General features: G+C 55.7%; 8 protein-coding genes across 8 annotated transcripts; 3 read left to right on the top strand and 5 right to left on the bottom strand.

Moving 5' to 3' along the window:
- Positions 1-25: 25 nt before the first annotated feature.
- BU26DRAFT_174480 (uncharacterized protein) lies at positions 26-2417 on the bottom strand. The gene is made up of 7 exons (XM_033820313.1): positions 2192-2417; positions 2106-2144; positions 2018-2053; positions 1857-1969; positions 1312-1806; positions 342-1247; positions 26-289 (listed from the first exon to the last, which is right to left on the bottom strand). The coding sequence occupies exons 1-7, from the start codon at positions 2223-2225 to the stop codon at positions 278-280; spliced, it is 1635 nt and encodes a 544-aa protein (XP_033676618.1). The 5' UTR covers positions 2226-2417; the 3' UTR covers positions 26-277.
- Positions 2418-3119: 702 nt separating this feature from the next.
- On the top strand, positions 3120-5010 carry BU26DRAFT_525109 (uncharacterized protein). The gene is made up of 2 exons (XM_033830430.1): positions 3120-4384; positions 4437-5010. Exons 1-2 carry the CDS (start codon positions 3289-3291, stop codon positions 4769-4771), a joined length of 1431 nt encoding a protein of 476 aa, XP_033676617.1. The 5' UTR covers positions 3120-3288; the 3' UTR covers positions 4772-5010.
- On the bottom strand, positions 4921-6540 carry BU26DRAFT_525108 (uncharacterized protein). Its single transcript, XM_033830429.1, has one exon. The coding sequence runs from the start codon at positions 6502-6504 to the stop codon at positions 5008-5010; it is 1497 nt and encodes a 498-aa protein (XP_033676616.1). The 5' UTR covers positions 6505-6540; the 3' UTR covers positions 4921-5007.
- A 28-nt stretch (positions 6541-6568) lies between these two features.
- Positions 6569-8789, bottom strand: BU26DRAFT_525107 (pisatin demethylase). Its single transcript, XM_033830428.1, has 3 exons — positions 8205-8789; positions 7950-8149; positions 6569-7897 (listed from the first exon to the last, which is right to left on the bottom strand). The coding sequence occupies exons 1-3, from the start codon at positions 8416-8418 to the stop codon at positions 6755-6757; spliced, it is 1557 nt and encodes a 518-aa protein (XP_033676615.1). The 5' UTR covers positions 8419-8789; the 3' UTR covers positions 6569-6754.
- Positions 8790-9045: 256 nt separating this feature from the next.
- Positions 9046-9786, top strand: BU26DRAFT_174310 (uncharacterized protein). Its single transcript, XM_033820311.1, has 2 exons — positions 9046-9584; positions 9631-9786. The coding sequence occupies exon 1, from the start codon at positions 9159-9161 to the stop codon at positions 9528-9530; it is 372 nt and encodes a 123-aa protein (XP_033676614.1). The 5' UTR covers positions 9046-9158; the 3' UTR covers positions 9531-9584; positions 9631-9786.
- BU26DRAFT_535295 (S-adenosyl-L-methionine-dependent methyltransferase) lies at positions 9539-10426 on the top strand (the record flags this gene model as incomplete). Its single annotated transcript, XM_033831268.1, has 2 exons — positions 9539-9584; positions 9741-10426. The coding sequence occupies 2 exons, from the start codon at positions 9539-9541 to the stop codon at positions 10424-10426; spliced, it is 732 nt and encodes a 243-aa protein (XP_033676613.1).
- Positions 10427-10958: 532 nt separating this feature from the next.
- BU26DRAFT_440610 (uncharacterized protein) lies at positions 10959-13333 on the bottom strand (the record flags this gene model as incomplete). The annotated part of the gene is made up of 3 exons (XM_033824404.1): positions 10959-11157; positions 11218-13229; positions 13295-13333. The coding sequence occupies 3 exons, from the start codon at positions 13331-13333 to the stop codon at positions 10959-10961; spliced, it is 2250 nt and encodes a 749-aa protein (XP_033676612.1).
- A 311-nt stretch (positions 13334-13644) lies between these two features.
- Positions 13645-15047, bottom strand: BU26DRAFT_525105 (uncharacterized protein). The gene has a single exon (XM_033830427.1). It carries the CDS (start codon positions 14714-14716, stop codon positions 14081-14083), a length of 636 nt encoding a protein of 211 aa, XP_033676611.1. The 5' UTR covers positions 14717-15047; the 3' UTR covers positions 13645-14080.
- Between the last annotated feature and the right edge of the window lie 52 nt (positions 15048-15099).

Genomic DNA, 15099 nt, shown 5'->3' with positions numbered 1-15099 from the left:
GCAGATAGATTGCTATCCCTGTTCACACCTGCCCAGCATCGCAAGAATGCTAATCAGCTAGTATAAAACAAAGCTTTTCGATCCAAAGCCCCAGGCACAATTCCACTTGTGCCTGCCATATCCCCAACCTGAAATGGAAGAAAGCGCATTGAAGGCCTCCAGACGCTGTGATACATGCCCCAACTTATGGTCAAAGGAAACCACAGTGAAGGCCTCCAGGGGCCGGAACACATCGCCGTACCCATGATCATGCATGAAGCTGCTAGGCAGCTGTCATCTATCCGGCGTGCTCGGTATCGTCAGTTCGCTCGCCAAATTAAATAGGGCTGACCATTACATACCTTGGCATCCGCATCCTCCATGTCATCGTCATCATCCCCACCCTCGCCGTCCGCATCCTCACCGTCCTCATCGGACATCTCATAGTTCTTCGCCGTAGCGAGCGCGAGCTGGTACAGCATCTGCGTCTTCGTCCCGACATTGAGGCCCTTCGAGCGGCAGAGCTTCCTAAGGCCCTCGACGCTGTACTTATCATCATTGTCCTTCAGACGCTGGACGAGTACTTCTTTGGACTTTCCGCGTGTGGACATACCGTGGCCCTTGCAGATAGCCTTGAGGTCGTCGATGGAGAGGCGGAGACGCGGGTCCGGCGTGTCTTCCGTGATGTCGTCGAGGCTCGTGGTGCGGATGGTGAGGGTAGAGGTGTTGTTCTGGTTTGCCTCGCGCTTCTTGCGCTCTCTCTCGTCCTTTTCGGCTTGGATACGGGCGGCGCGCTGCTCGCGAGCGAGTTTATTGGCTTCAGAGCGTTGAGCGCGTTCCTGTGCTTTGGCAGCGCGCTTCGCGGCCCGCTCAGCCTTCTTCTGGTTTGCCTCCGCGCGGCGGGCTGCCGTAGCGGCTGCCTTCTCTGACTGGCGCGCCTTAGCTTCCTCCTTGACCTTGCACTCGGCGGCCTCTTTCTTCGCCTTCTCAGCTTCTTCGGCCTCGCGTGCGCGCTGGCGCTCTAGGATGAAAGCGTTGCGCTCTGCGATGCGCGCCTCAGGGTTGTCGTCCAGCTCGATAGGGATCTTGGCTGTGCCGTCGACGAGGCCGGCGTAGCGCTCGCGGCAGGCGTTGGCACTGAACATGCAGCCCTTGTTCAGGTGGCGCATGAACTCTGCTACTTTTCGGAAGCGCCAGGCACGGATGCGCTCGATTTCCTCACGGATGGACATGTCGGCGAGGTCGTAGGCGCGCACGAGGAGTTGATCCTGTGGCGGAGAGCATTAACGGTGCATTCAATGGGGTAATTAAATCAGGGATTAGATAACTTACATCTTCCAAAGTCCACTCCATTAGTCCCTCCTGCAAAAGCCAGTCCATCCGCTCAGCCTGCGCGTTCTTGATACGACCGATACGCGTAGAGATGGACTTCGGGTCATAGCGAGCACGACCATCCTTGGCGAGCTTGTCAGAGATCTGGCGGTCGCTGTAGCCCTTGTCGCGCATGGCCATCATGAGCTCATCGTCCGAGTCGAGCTCCCAAGACACCTTCTTGTGGTAGGCTGGTAAGGTGCTGCCCTTTTCACGGTTGGCACGGCCAAAGCCGCTTCGAACTTTGGACGTATTGGAAAAGAGGAAGTTATCGCCTTCGTCGATAATGAAAGTCTCGCTCTCCTCGGCCTTGGTGCGACGAGCGGAGCGCTCAACGGCTTTGGTAGTGCGGTCGAAGAAGGCGGGTCGTGCGCGCTTGGTGGGCGAGGGCATGAGATAGTGGTCATCTACGCCGCCGGGATTGAGATCTTGGAAGCCTTCGAGAGTGAACTCGTCCTGTAAAGCGTTAATAAGTACCCGAGAATGAGTGGAATGGCGCAGCTTGCCCCCGAGACTTCTCCACCACCCAGAGCCTCGTCGTTGATGCTCATATCACCGAGGATGTCGGCGCCTAAGTTGTCGGCTCCGCAATTCTTCTGCATAGAAGCGGCTTCAATGTCTTGCATCTATAAGCGGAAGTAGGTTGTAGGGTTGTTGTATCAATTACCAAAGTCGATATAGAAGGTCTCAGCTTTTGAGTGGTCTTACGCTTATTAGTGAAAGCTAGATGGAATATGTGGCGGTGCAATTCTTACCCTTGCCCGGAAGAATGATGGTCTCCGCTTCCGAGTTGCCTTGGAATTGTTAGTGGGGGCCAGTTGTATATTCACGCCGTGCTTACTGCCCATATGACGATTGAGATTGTCGTCGGCCATGATGAAATCGGGTACTGTCGCTTATGCTTGTGTTTGACTGGAGAAGCAATCTGCGAAAGAGTAGAGAGTTTAGCAGAGTTCAGAGTAGCGCAAAGAGAAAGTGGTGTGAGGCAATATAACAGAAGCAAGAGAAATGTTTGGGTGACGAGCCCAAGGCTGAGAGAAAGCTGCTTGGTTAGTAGTTGCCCCAGACACGAGCTCCGGCTACAGAAAGAAGAAGTAGGAGTGCCTAACGAAGGCGAACCACCTCTGCCACAGACAAAGCTGTGACTGAGAGAATCTGAGGTGGGGGTGTAGAGAAAGAAAGAGGAAGAGGTGAACGAGGAGTAGGTGAGAAAGAGGGCTGGCTTGGAGACGAAGATAACGTTTCTTTAGCAACCGCTCGCTAGGCTCGGTGAAGATGAGGTGGCTGAGTTAAATGAGGAGCCGCGGAAATTTTGATTCTGAGGTGAGTGAAAGAGAAGTGTGATCTCGTTTTGGTGGTAAATGCAACTTTGGGGGTACGTGCAAGGGGCAACCTTTGCGCCCATGCGTCTATTCTTGATGGGCCTGCCATCTTCTTGAGCACTCTTACACCGACGGAGTGCTGTGCATCTCTCTTAACGAGCAGAAAATCGCATCTGCAAGGAGTTCCTAATTCCACAGTGAGGTCGGCCACTAGGAAGTCGGCAGCAGTCTGACGCTGTCGAGAGATCACAATTTGATCATGCCGGTATCTTGGTAACCGGCGCGTTGGTAGACTCTATTTCGGGCTTCAAGTGGAGCAATGAAGGTTTAAGTGATGAACGTAGTGGAACTCAATGTTGACGAGCGACATGTGGTCTGGTGTGGCTTGATGTTGTGGCGCGAGCTCCAAGACCCGGAATCCCTGCTTAATGACGCAACAGCGATCATCGACGAACAAACTGGTAGGAAGGCAACGATAAAACGCTTACAACGGATCGTCATGCGTAGCACATCAGTATAGTCTCGCCCTGATCCTTCCTCGAATCTTCCTTCCTCAAATCTCACTACACCCTGTTCCGAACCGTATCCACTTAAGGCCACCAACCGACAACGGTCCATGGCTCTCTCATACTTCAACGTAAAGAAGCTGCGGCGGCAATCCAAGCAGCACGACACGCATGGACCCGAGACGTCTCCACCTGCCCCCGCTGTGAGCACGCCCACTGAAGAACCGGCTGTGTCGCCTATACTTGATGAGGAAGACCAGAAGTTCCTCGAGCGCCTCGCTGCTATTGCACAAGAGCCTGAAGGTACTCCTCCACCGCTGCCCACACGTCCAGCGCAAGCCGTCGAGAACGGAGAGGTGAAGATTGGCAAGGATGCACAGGAGGCGATATTGGCTGGCGCGGACAAAATCCCACTGCCTATGAGCCCGCCCGAGGTCATAGTAGAGGACACGGATACAGAGAAAGACAAGGCGAAGGACGGGGGTCTTGGACGGAAGAAGAGCGTCATGTCATACTTTGCGCTTGCGCAGTCCAAATTCAAGAAGGCTGCAGACAAGGATAAGGACAAGGACCGCAAGGACCATAAGGAGAAGGATAAGAGGAAGGACAAAGTCACAGAAAAGGACAAGCAGAAAGCAGCCGATGACCTGCACTCTGCCGCCGAAGCCGCAAAATCCGCCGAGCAGAAAGAAGCAGAGAAAGAACAAGCAGACATAACGCAGATCCTCGATCAACTCAACCTCTCCGCCGTCAACAACCGCGTCTTCTCCTTCTCCAAGGAATCGGAAGAACTCCTCAATAAATTCAAGCTCGTACTAAAGGACATCGTCAATGGCGCACCCACCGCCTATAACGATCTCGAGAAGCTCTTCACAGATTACGAGGGCCAGCTGAAGAAGCTGTACGGCAACCTGCCGCCTTTCTTGCAGAACCTCGTCAAGAGTTTGCCTGCAAAGCTCACCGCCACCCTGGGACCCGAGCTCATGGCCGCACAAGCCGAAAAGCCCGGCTTCGACGCTAAACAGCGTATGTCGGCATCAGGCATGAAATCCAAGGCTAAGCGGGCTAAAGTCCCGTCGCTCAAGAGCCTGCTGTCTGCCGAAGGCGCAATAGCCACGATGCTGAGGAGCATCCTCAACTTCTTGAAACTGCGCTTCCCGGTTGCCATGACGGGCACCAATATCCTGTTGAGTCTCGCCGTATTCCGTAAGTTCACCATTCCGCTCTATTGCCCTCTGGATTTGCTAACTGCGCCCAGTACTCATGTTTGTCCTATGGTACTGCCACCGACGTGGCCGCGACACGCGTCTAGAGAAGGAGCGTCTCGCAGCCGAAGAAGCGGACTCCGCAATGGCGAGCAGTGCGTCCTCGGTCGATGATGATGGCGACTCTGTTTTCGGTGTCAAAGCCAATGCTCAGGCGGAGAGCAGTAAGGCGAAGGAGAAATCCACACCGCCGCTCATCATTTCGGACGGCAAGGAAGGTGAGCCGGAGAAGCCGCGCGCAAACCTCGAAGACATGCCGAGCGTCACGCATCTACCTGACCCCAGCGAGGAGAGGGCAAAGGAGGAGCCGCTCAGTGTTCCCAAGTGAGATGTAATGATAGAAAGACAGTGGTGTTCTTTTTGGCTTCAGAATGATATCCCCTTTGCGCAATAGGTTTTGTAATTGAGCCTGACGGGGTCGAAAGACTCCAGGAATAGCAACGGCTAGCAACGACAATTTAATGGCACGAAATACGAGCGAAATATTGGCTTATGATATTAACATATCGGGCATCAGATCCTTTGTACTTCATATTGTCTATTAGGGCGAGACGAATGGAGGCACTAGGCTCGCATCCTATCATCCAGAGCCGAATCGCCCCTCTCGTTATACAGCGCCATATTCGCGAGCTCGACCTGCACCCTCAAACTCTCATTCTCGCTATTCTTCTCTTCGACCTCCTTCGTCCGCTGCGCAAGCGCCTTCCGTAGCTCTGCCACTTCCCTCTTTAATCTATCGACCTCGCTTTCTTCCTGTCGCGGCATGTTGTTGAGCGCGGAGTTGCACTGCGCGATGAGCGTCGGATCGATCTGAGAATAGTTCCGGTCGTTCCCGTCACCCTCATGATTCTCATCTTGGCCTGGCGGTCGTTGCTGGTTGCTGTTAGGCTGACCGTCTTGATCTTGCGTTTCCTCTTCACCTTCGTTGTCGCTGTCGTCTAGGCCCTCGCCTAGCTGCTCGCCTGCGGCTTTGCGTGCGCGCTTGATCTGGGCACGGATGTTGTAGACGTCGCGCTTGAAGATGTGGATGCCGGGCAAGCGCTCCTCGAGGATCTTAACAGTGCGTCCGACTCCACGATCCCTTCCTTGGCCGGGTCCTCCCTTTCGTAGCATTTCTTGCTCGACGATCTTCCAGACTAGACCGCCGCTCTCAAGGCTGTGGCTTGCCTTCCTAGGCTGGACAGGACTGTCGGCCTTTTCTTCCAGAGCCGCCTCTTCTTGGTTCGAGGGTTGTCCGTTATCGATGCTGGTCAGCCTCTCCTTCTCCTCCTTCGCCGTGACACCACCAACGCCCACCCTCCCACCTTGCACACCCCACGTCCGCTTTCTCTGTACCGCCCATCCCTCCACCGCGCGCCCCGGATGATTATGCATAGGCTCCCCAACCCGCAGCGCCCAAAGTCCATCATCCTGCTTCTTGCCCTCTATCCACATCTTACACCCTGTTTTATAGCTCACTCTGTTCTTCCGCACCCTCGTCTCCGGCGTGAGCTTATGCGTATTCTTGGGCGCGCCGTAGCAGACGCAAGCGAGCTTTATGCGAGAGCGATTCTTCGCCGTAGTATTGATGCTGAGGGCGTAGCCATGCTCTGAGGCATGCGATTGCGCGTATTCATGGAGAGCCTGCCATGAGGGATGCGTGCTAGCCGGTGGAGGCAGCATGTCGAAGTGGCCCGGCGGTGCAGAATTAGCTATTATGGGCGGTATTGGAGGGATTGGCGCGCTCTGAGCCCTGGGTGGCGTCGAGGGCGGGAAGTCATTCTGCTGCTGGACGGGCGAAGAGTTAGGCAGGCTTGGGCGGCCAATTGCGGGCCCCTCGGACGACAGGTTCGGATCGAAGTGCAAGCCATTGTGCTCTAAGTGTTCGTGCTGCGTATGCGGAGCTTGATGCTCCCCAGGCGATGGCACGCCATATCTGGAAATAGCATGGTCGTTTGCGGGGTCGACCGAGGGTGCAAAAGCGGGATAGGCGGGCGCGGAAGCCTCGATATCTGTAGGTAGCGGGCCGTATATGGGACCGTCTTGTTCAATGATGTGAGAATGGAGAGCAGGTCGGATCATGGTCACAATGGGGCCGAGAAGCTGCTCCGAATCACGATATGGAGCATTGGTGTTGAACCTTGGAAGATTGATTGCGCTAAGGATCTGTGCGTTCACGCTAAAACGGGTCGTGGCCACGTGCTTACAACTCTCCGGTGCTCACTCCTGCAAACTCCTGCAACCCAACCAGCCAAAGCAACCATATTAATTGGGCATCGCAATATACTCGTATAAGTAAGGAAAAGCCATCTACAGAAGAGAGGGCCCGCTATCATGACCTCTCCGTAACGTCTACCCACATATTTTTAATCTCCCACAGACCAAGCGAATTGTACAGCTCCCACGGCTTGAAAGGGTCCTTGAGCGCAAAGTCAAAGTTCCTTAGCAACTCAAAGATCGTCTTGTGGAGCTCGATCAACGCAACTACTCGTCCTAGGCAGACCCATCCCCCATATCCGAAGATCAGGTCGTTAACCCGGTACATTCGAGTCAGTCTTTCCTTCTCCTCGGGGATGCTCTCATCGACGAACCACCGTTCGGGGCGGAACACGTCGGCGTCTTCCCCGTAGAGAGACTTGTTGTTCCTATGCATGCTCCAAGCGGAATAGCCGACCATTGTGCCGCCGGGGATGAAGTATTCTTTGCCGTCTACGGTAACGGCGTCGCCTTCCCGCGGAGCGATTCGAGAGAAGAGATTGACCACGGGCGGATGGACACGCATGCCCTCACGTATAACCGCGCTGAGATAGGGGAGACGGCGCGCTTCAGTATCGGCGATGATCTCCGGCGAATCCGGCGCGATTTCGGCCTTGACAGCTCCGTCAATCTCAGCTTGCAATTTGGCGTATACGCGCGGATGGCTCATGACATAGAGCATGATGATTCGGATAGACGCTGCGGTAGTGTCTGACCCTGCAAGGATCTGCTCGAAGACTTCCTGGAACAAGTCGTCCCCGCTTACTCCGTGTCGGACGAAGGAGGCAAACATGTCGGACTTCTCTTCGGTCCCTTTCATGCTCCGCTCCCGGACGACCCTGCGCGCCTCTGCCATCATACGGCCGAATCCTGATGCATCTTTCTCTGATGGGCTGATCGCGGGTCCAATAATAGGGAGGTCGCGCAGGAATGAAGTGCCTAGACCGAACGAAATGTTGCCGATCTTGAGACCCTCTTCCGAAGCCTTGAGATAGCCGTTCATGTCCCCGTCAGCCTTGAGATCACCGAATGCTTGACCCAGCGCGACATCGCTGATGACGTCTATCGTAAGGTATTGAATTTTACTGGCCATATCCATGGGTTTTGAGGCTTTGGTGGAGGCTGCTGGGCTGGCATACTTTGACCGTACCAAATGCACCAGCTCTTTCACGTGGGTGTCAACCGATGACTCTAGCCCTGGGTTCTCCTTTCCAGCATACTGGCAGCTCGATTAGACATATTCACGCGATCAAAGAACGTGCGCCTCTTACGCCGGAAGCCATCTTCTTTCTCCGAGCATCGTGCTTCTCGGTATCACATTCCGTGAACACATTGTCTTTGCCAGGCTCAAAACGGGCGCAATGATAGTACCACTCGGCGCGCTTGTACGGAGATCGAACGGCACTGATATGCATCCATAGCTCAGGCGACGACGTGATTAGGTGGTTTGGCCCTATACGCGCAAGCGGTCCTTCTCAGATTTCAGCAACAGTCTCCATCTCACCCCACGTAACGCATTGACTCACCATACTTCTCCGTGACATCTCCATACCACCTCTGTGCCTCTCCGCTGAGGACGGCTCTGGAATGCCACCACCACGAGACGCCCGTCGTACGGGGACCCTTGAAGTGCCTCAACCGCCAGAACTGGCGCAAGCGACCCAGCACCGCGTAAGCAATGGCTGCGAAAACGGCGAGAAAGAGCCGGCGTAGCACGACGTTGATGATGTTCGAGTCCATCGTGAGCGGTCGTGACGGGAAACGGCTATCGAGGGCGGGAGCTAGGAACGTCAGTCATCCGGCGGGGCACCCATATAACCCTGAGGAGGCTGCCGCGGGACATGGGCCTCCTCGTACGCTACATATGGCAACATTCAATAGGAGCAACGCCCTGCGTGATAATCGATGCAGAGTTGCGGGCCTACGAGTGAAGTCGGCATACGGCTCGGCTACTGGCGACTCACAGACAGCAGAGGAGCGTTCGGGCTACCAGAACGTGCATATCGATCGCTAGCCGCCGCAATCCCAAGCCGCTTGACGATAGACTAGCGGGGGGACGATGGGTGTCCAGAACCGCGATGCAGAGCTCCCGCTATCGTCGTGCTTTGCTCGGTGTGGATGTGGCTGCAGGAACTGTGGAGCGGAACCACATGGTGACCCTCATCGTACGGATCATGCCGATGACGCCTTTCCCCTTTCGTGTCGTTGCGTCAGCCATCTCTCGCGGCAAGTCGTAGAGATTTGGAGTTATCATTGCTAATAAGGATATCGTTTCCTCGAATCAAGCCCTGGATTTCCTTGATCTTCCTCGTCTTCCTCTGAGCCCTGAACAAAGAGCTCTCTGCGCCGTTGCCGACGCTTACCGGGTCACCTGACCATCTCAACCTCTATTTGACCGGGGAGCGCCAAAGAGCTGGGAATACGTGCTTGTGCTCCAATCGCAATATCACGCCTCCGCGATTGCATTAGCTTCATCAGCCATGTCGACGGATGGTCGCGAGGCTGGGGTTGGCCCTCCATCCGCGGAACCACCCCAACCAACGGCAGCAGCAACAACACAGCAGGACGCTCCAAGCCCAGAACTATTCGAAGACCTAAACATCCCGGTAGTGCGTCACTCCTCCGATCCTCTAACCCAAACATCCGACCAACATCCTCACCACCACAGGCCGACTACGACCCTGACGCCTCCGACTCAGCCTACGACGACGATGACTTCCTGTCTGACACCACTTCCATCCCGTCTACCATCATGCGACACCGCTGGGAAAACGGCCGCCGCTACCACAAGTTCCGTGAAGGCGAGTACTGGGGTCCCAACGACGACATCCAAAACGACCAGCTCGACATAGCGCACCAAATGTTCCTCATCATGCTGCACAACAAACTGCATCTGGCTCCAATAGGTACCTGCAAGCCCCCATTAGCCCCTGTCTACTAAACACTCAATAGCCCGGCCTCATCATACTTCCCTCCCCCAAGTTCTACCACCCACCTATCCCCTTGACCCAGATAGCAAGCAAGCAGCATCCAGTGACTGACTAACCCTCCACGCACCCCAGAACCACCCCAAAGAGTCCTCGACCTCGGCTGCGGCACGGGCATCTGGTGCATCGACATAGCAGACGAGCACCCGGCCGCCGAAGTAACGGGGATCGACCTCTCCCCCATCCAGCCCACCTTCGCGCCGCCCAACTGCCGCTTCGAAATCGACGACGTCACGGCACCGTGGACATTACCACCCTCGCACTTCGACTTCATCAACATCCGCGCGCTGTACGGCAGCATCGCCGACTGGCCCGCACTCTACGCCCAGATCTACGCCCACCTGCTGCCGGGCGGCTGGCTGCACCAGCTTGAAATGAGCATCCAGATGAAGAGCGACGACGGCTCGCTGGCGCCCGACCACATCCTCAGCCAGTGGAGCGACGTGTTCCACGAGGCGGGCGAAAAGTTCGGCAAGAGCTTTCGCGCCGTGTATTCGCTGCGCGACTGGGTGAAAGCCGCGGGCTTCGAAGACGTGCACGAGGTGTGGTACAAGCTGCCCATCGGCGGGTGGTCGTCAGACGCGCATTTGAAGGAGCTAGGGCGGTGGAATCTGCTGCATTGTACGCAGGGCGCTGAAGGCTGGGGACTGTTTCTGCTGACGAAGGTTATGGGGTGGAGTGTTGAGGAGGCGCAGGTTTTTATTGCGAAGTTTAGGAGCGGACTGAGGGATAAGGGTGTGCATGCTTATTTTGAGGCGTGAGTTGATTTTCTTTTTAACTTTCTCTTATACGCCGTTTTTGGGTTGAGGATGGTGAACCGGAATGGCTGACTTGCTGTGGTTAGGGTTGTGATATACGGTCGAAAGCCGCTGGAGAAAGGTGGTAGTAAGTAAGTAGGGCATTAGGGGAAAGGTAAGAGGAGAGGATGCGGTGCGATCGCTAGATAATATGGCATGTAGGCCTCGCAAAATGACATGGAGACTGGAAGAACAAAGTGGAGGAATACCATGGAAATAAATTTATGATACCCCAGGCTGGAAAACCAAATCAAAGCGCAGTCTCTATCCTACCACAACTAACATGGTATCTCGTACTATCTAACCCATAGCTTCTCCTCAACTCCCGCCGAAAATATCCAAAGACGGTTGAAGAGAAGACGAAGAGTCCGATGAAAATGGAATACCCAACGCATCAAGGGCCCCAACGCCAGTCATGATCATTATGTGACAGTTCATCTCATCCAAACATCGTCAACCAACCCTGAAGCTCAACGAAGCCCAAGAAGCGCCGAATTTACGACTCCGCAGCCTCCTCAGCATCGCCCAGTTCCTCCTCGCAGCTGCGCTCGACTTCATCGGCGATGAACTGCTCGTACTCCTCGAGCGACCGCTGGATGTGCAGCTTGAAGCGGACGATGTCGTCGAGCATACGTTCGATTTCCGTATGCAGTTCTTCGCGGAGAGTGTTGGCGCGGAGCTGGAGCTGCTCATACCTATCTTTTCGTTAGTACTTCCTCGCTTTGGGTGTATGTTGGATGACGGAGGGGACCCACTCGATGTTTACCGCCATCTCGCGCTGTACCATAAGCTGGACACTCTCGCCAAGGTTGCTCCGCATACGACCCAGCTCCTTTTCCATCTTCTCGATCTGCGCATCTGACGCCGTCTTCTGGGTACTCGTGATTTCGCGCAGCTTTTCGAGCTCCTCCTCCGCCTGTGCAACACGATGACCGAGGGCTTCGACTTCCGCCTGCTTATCATCCATAGCCTCTTTGCTCTTATCCAGCAGATCATGGATACCCATGTCCGCCTCCAGGGCCGCATTCCTCCGCTCCGCAATCTCCTTGCGGAGCATAAGGATGTTAGATTTGACGGTGCCGCGGAGGTCGAGATTGAGCAGGTGGTGCGGTGAGTAGCCGGTTCCGGCATCTGCAAGCAGGCGTTCCGAGGAGTCTTGTGTGGAGGCGCCCATCTGTGAGCCAGAGAAGTTAGGACCGTCGTTGACGGTGAGGACCAGCTCGTAATCTTGGCCTTTGGCGTTGGGGGCGGTGCTGGGGATGACCCCGATTTGGTAGCCCAGATTGTTATATCGCTCGATGGTTTGTTCTAACTCATCTAGCTTCCGTGATGCAGCCAGTTCCTTTTCTGCGAGTCGCTTTTTTGATTCTTCGGCGCGGACAGAGGCGGCTTGTAGCGCAGCGTCGAGGCGTTCCTTCTCAGAAGCCATACGGTCGATATCTGCAATAGTCATGCCTCTGCCGTCGATGATGGCTTGCAGTTCCTGTCTCTCCTTCTCAGATGCCTCCAGCTCTGCTTCGATCTCCTCAATCGACTTCTCCAGGAAGCCGCAGCGATCAGTGTACTTCTTGACCTTTGCATCCATCGAATTATTATAATTCTCGAACTTGACACGGTCCTCCTCGAGAACCTTGTTCTGCTCTTCAAGCCTCTGGATCCGTGGCCCTGACTTGGAAAGCTCTTCGATCTGTTCCTGCAGGGCCTTGTACTCTGCTTCCAGCAGCTCAACTTGTTCGTTATGCTGTGCATTGGCTTCATCAAATCGCTTCGCCATGGCATTCACGTGTGGTTGCATGAGCTTTGCCTGCGCCTCTTCGTCGTCTTCGTCGTCTTCGGCGGATAACCAGGTGCTGTACGCATCGGACAAGAAATCGAAGATAATGCGGTCGCCAGATACATCGTGTCCTGCCTCAAAGCAAGCATCGTCGTAGGCTCCTTGCTCGTAGGCGCCCATCATCTTAGCGACCTGCATCATCCAATGTAGGAGGCCGAGGAAAGTGGACCAGTTGTTCCCGCCGACGGCTGCGATCTGAGACTTCATGATGGACTTCTCGAACGGGTAGCGCATCTGCTTCAGCAGGACCGGGACCTCCTGGTCAATCGACTTCTGGAAGCGGTAGGAAGGATCGATGCGATGGTAGAGCCACTGGAACATGCAGTTGAAGTCCTTCTGTGTCGGCGATGTCATGCACTTGGGCGAAAGCACATGCTTCGACTCCATCTCGAAGTTGTTCTGAGACAGGTATTCCATCAGTTCCCGGCCCATTTCCGCTCGGGTGCTCGCATCCTTCAATCGCCGTGGGTCGGTTGGGACACCTGCTGGGACAGGTGCGGTCTGGAAGAATGACTGTTTTACGCCTATTTGACCGGGACCATGTGATGATTTCGTCTTGAAGACGCTGCTACGTCGCTGTGTGCTCTGCTCGAAGTTTGGCGCGGATGCTGGGGTTTGAAAGATTGAGGCCCCAGGGGCGAAACTCTTCCTGGCGCCGCCCGCGCTGCCCGTGCCGAAGACATTGCTCGTGGAATTGCGGTGGACGGACTGGAAACCTGCGTCTGCGAGATTCGTGCCGGATGAGGAGCGCTGGAAGAGGGGCTGGCTGGGGCGGCCCGGCGCGAGCGACATCCGGGAGCCGGACAGCGAGCGCGCATGGTTCGTGGTGAAGGGGCCGGCGGCCTGTTGCATGTTTGAAATGGAGCTCGAGCGCTTCATGGCGGACGACGGCATGGGGATGGACGAGATGTTGTTGTTCACTGGCGCCAATGTCTGCGCGCATTGTTAGCAAGAGCTTCGAGTTGCGACGGCAAAGCTGCGCGCGATAGCGTACTGACCTGGCGGCGGACCGAGAAGAGGCCCGGTTCTTGGGCCATGGGGGGTAGAGTTTGTCGCGATGGGACTGCGAAGATATGCTGGAGGTAAGGGTGGGTAGATGAAGAGAGAGCGGTCGCGATATGCGCTGTAGCGGTGCAGTGGTGGTGAGGATGCGCCAGGGCAAAGGCGTGTTTGTTGTTGTGTACAGACCAGATTCGCGCTAGCTCCGTAGCAACCACACGAGCGCTGATTGGCCGGCAGCGCACGCGGCATGTCTTCACCACTTCCAAGGTTGACATCATTCAAACCTGTCATCGTTGGCAGCCGATCGCGGGTAAAATGGGCACGCGCGCAATACAGCAATCTGCCAGCGCGGAGGGCGAAGCTGAGAATGGGTCGACAAAGGAGATCAAGATTTCTGCTGCCGCAGCGGAGAAGACTCCGACAGAGGAAGACAATATACATAGAAGCGGGAAAGGGAATGCTGTCAAGCGTGATGTAAAAAGGGAGTATTGAAATGCTCCAATCCTTTCCGCGTCCCCTCATCTTCTCCTCCCACACCCGATATCTTTCCAAAAGATACAACCGCAAACCAGCCTCGTCCGCCGCTGTCCTGCTTTCTCCGATTGGGAAGCGAAGCAGGAGGGTATCGTGTGCATGCAAAAAAGGAACTATCCACAATCTGTTTAACTCCCAACCGTGTCCAGCGCATATGCACCAAAGAAGAGACAAAGCGCCATTAAACTTGGTCCGTCAGAATCCATCGTAACCGTCCTTCCTTCCCGCTTGCCCTTTTGTTTTCACCTTTACTTTATGTTCTTGAACATGTCGTCGACCTCCATGCTCAGCGCATCGTCGCTGACGCCGAAAGCTTTGAGGTCAGGCAGCGCTGGTGGCGGCGGCCCTTTCTTCTTCGGCGGGCTTGTAGGCGCGGGTTTCGCGCTTGCGCCGTTGGCCTGAGGCGTGTGATTTTCCTTCCCTTCAGGTACCGATCCGATGACGAATGTGCTCTTCCTCTTGCTGAACCAACTGCTGCTCTTCTTTCTGCTCAGACTCGGCTGGCTGCTCAGTGTTGCCGGAGATCCCGGCCGGTCGGAATTGAGGCTGTCCTGCGACGACAGGGTACGGAGGCCTAAGAATTTGCGCACCGAAGACGGGCGCTTGCCCGATGGGCTTGTGGGAGACAGCGTGCTCGCGCCATCGTTGGTCGACGTCTGGTGAAGGTGCGCCGAATCTGTCGAATCTTTCGGAGGTGGCGAGCCTTCGTGCTGTGGGAAGACAGCAGACTTCGGCGTAGGGTGAGAGGATAGCGGTCCCTTGCCAGGCGTCGGAGGGCGGGGGGTGTCGGGAGGAGAATCGGGCGGCGCGGGAATCGCGGTGCCCTCGGTGAGGGAGAAGTTTATGGGAGTAAGGGTGAGAGGCTGGTATTTGCCCACGGCCATGATGGATGTCCTGCGGAAGCTGTCCTGGCCGCGCGGCAGTCAACGATGAAGAACTGGGTTCGTCGGACGAGCAATGGCCTGCAGCGAGCGACAGAGCGAGACGAGCGAGCGTCGCGGTCCGCAGTCGGGCGATGTAGCTCAGGAGCTAAACCGGTGCGGAGTGTCTGACAAGGTTGCGAACACGACGACGGAGGCGAGGACAGAACAGGTGCTGCGCCGCGCGGGACGATAACGATGCGGAGACAGCTTCACTGTCATGGAAAGGCGCAAATAATACGGCGCCGCAAAACAAACGTACCCGTTGAAGAAAACGGGTGTTGGTGGTTTCTTTTACACAACGTCGCGGAGGGCTGCTGCAGGGGCGCACGGAGCCTAGCGTGCCG

The sequence above is a fragment of the Trematosphaeria pertusa genome (assembly GCF_010094035.1).
Source record: "Trematosphaeria pertusa strain CBS 122368 unplaced genomic scaffold BU26scaffold_23, whole genome shotgun sequence".
NCBI classification, from domain to species: domain Eukaryota; kingdom Fungi; phylum Ascomycota; class Dothideomycetes; order Pleosporales; family Trematosphaeriaceae; genus Trematosphaeria; species Trematosphaeria pertusa.
Note: the sequence above shows the minus strand (reverse complement) of the source record. Positions and strands in the feature narration are given on the sequence as shown.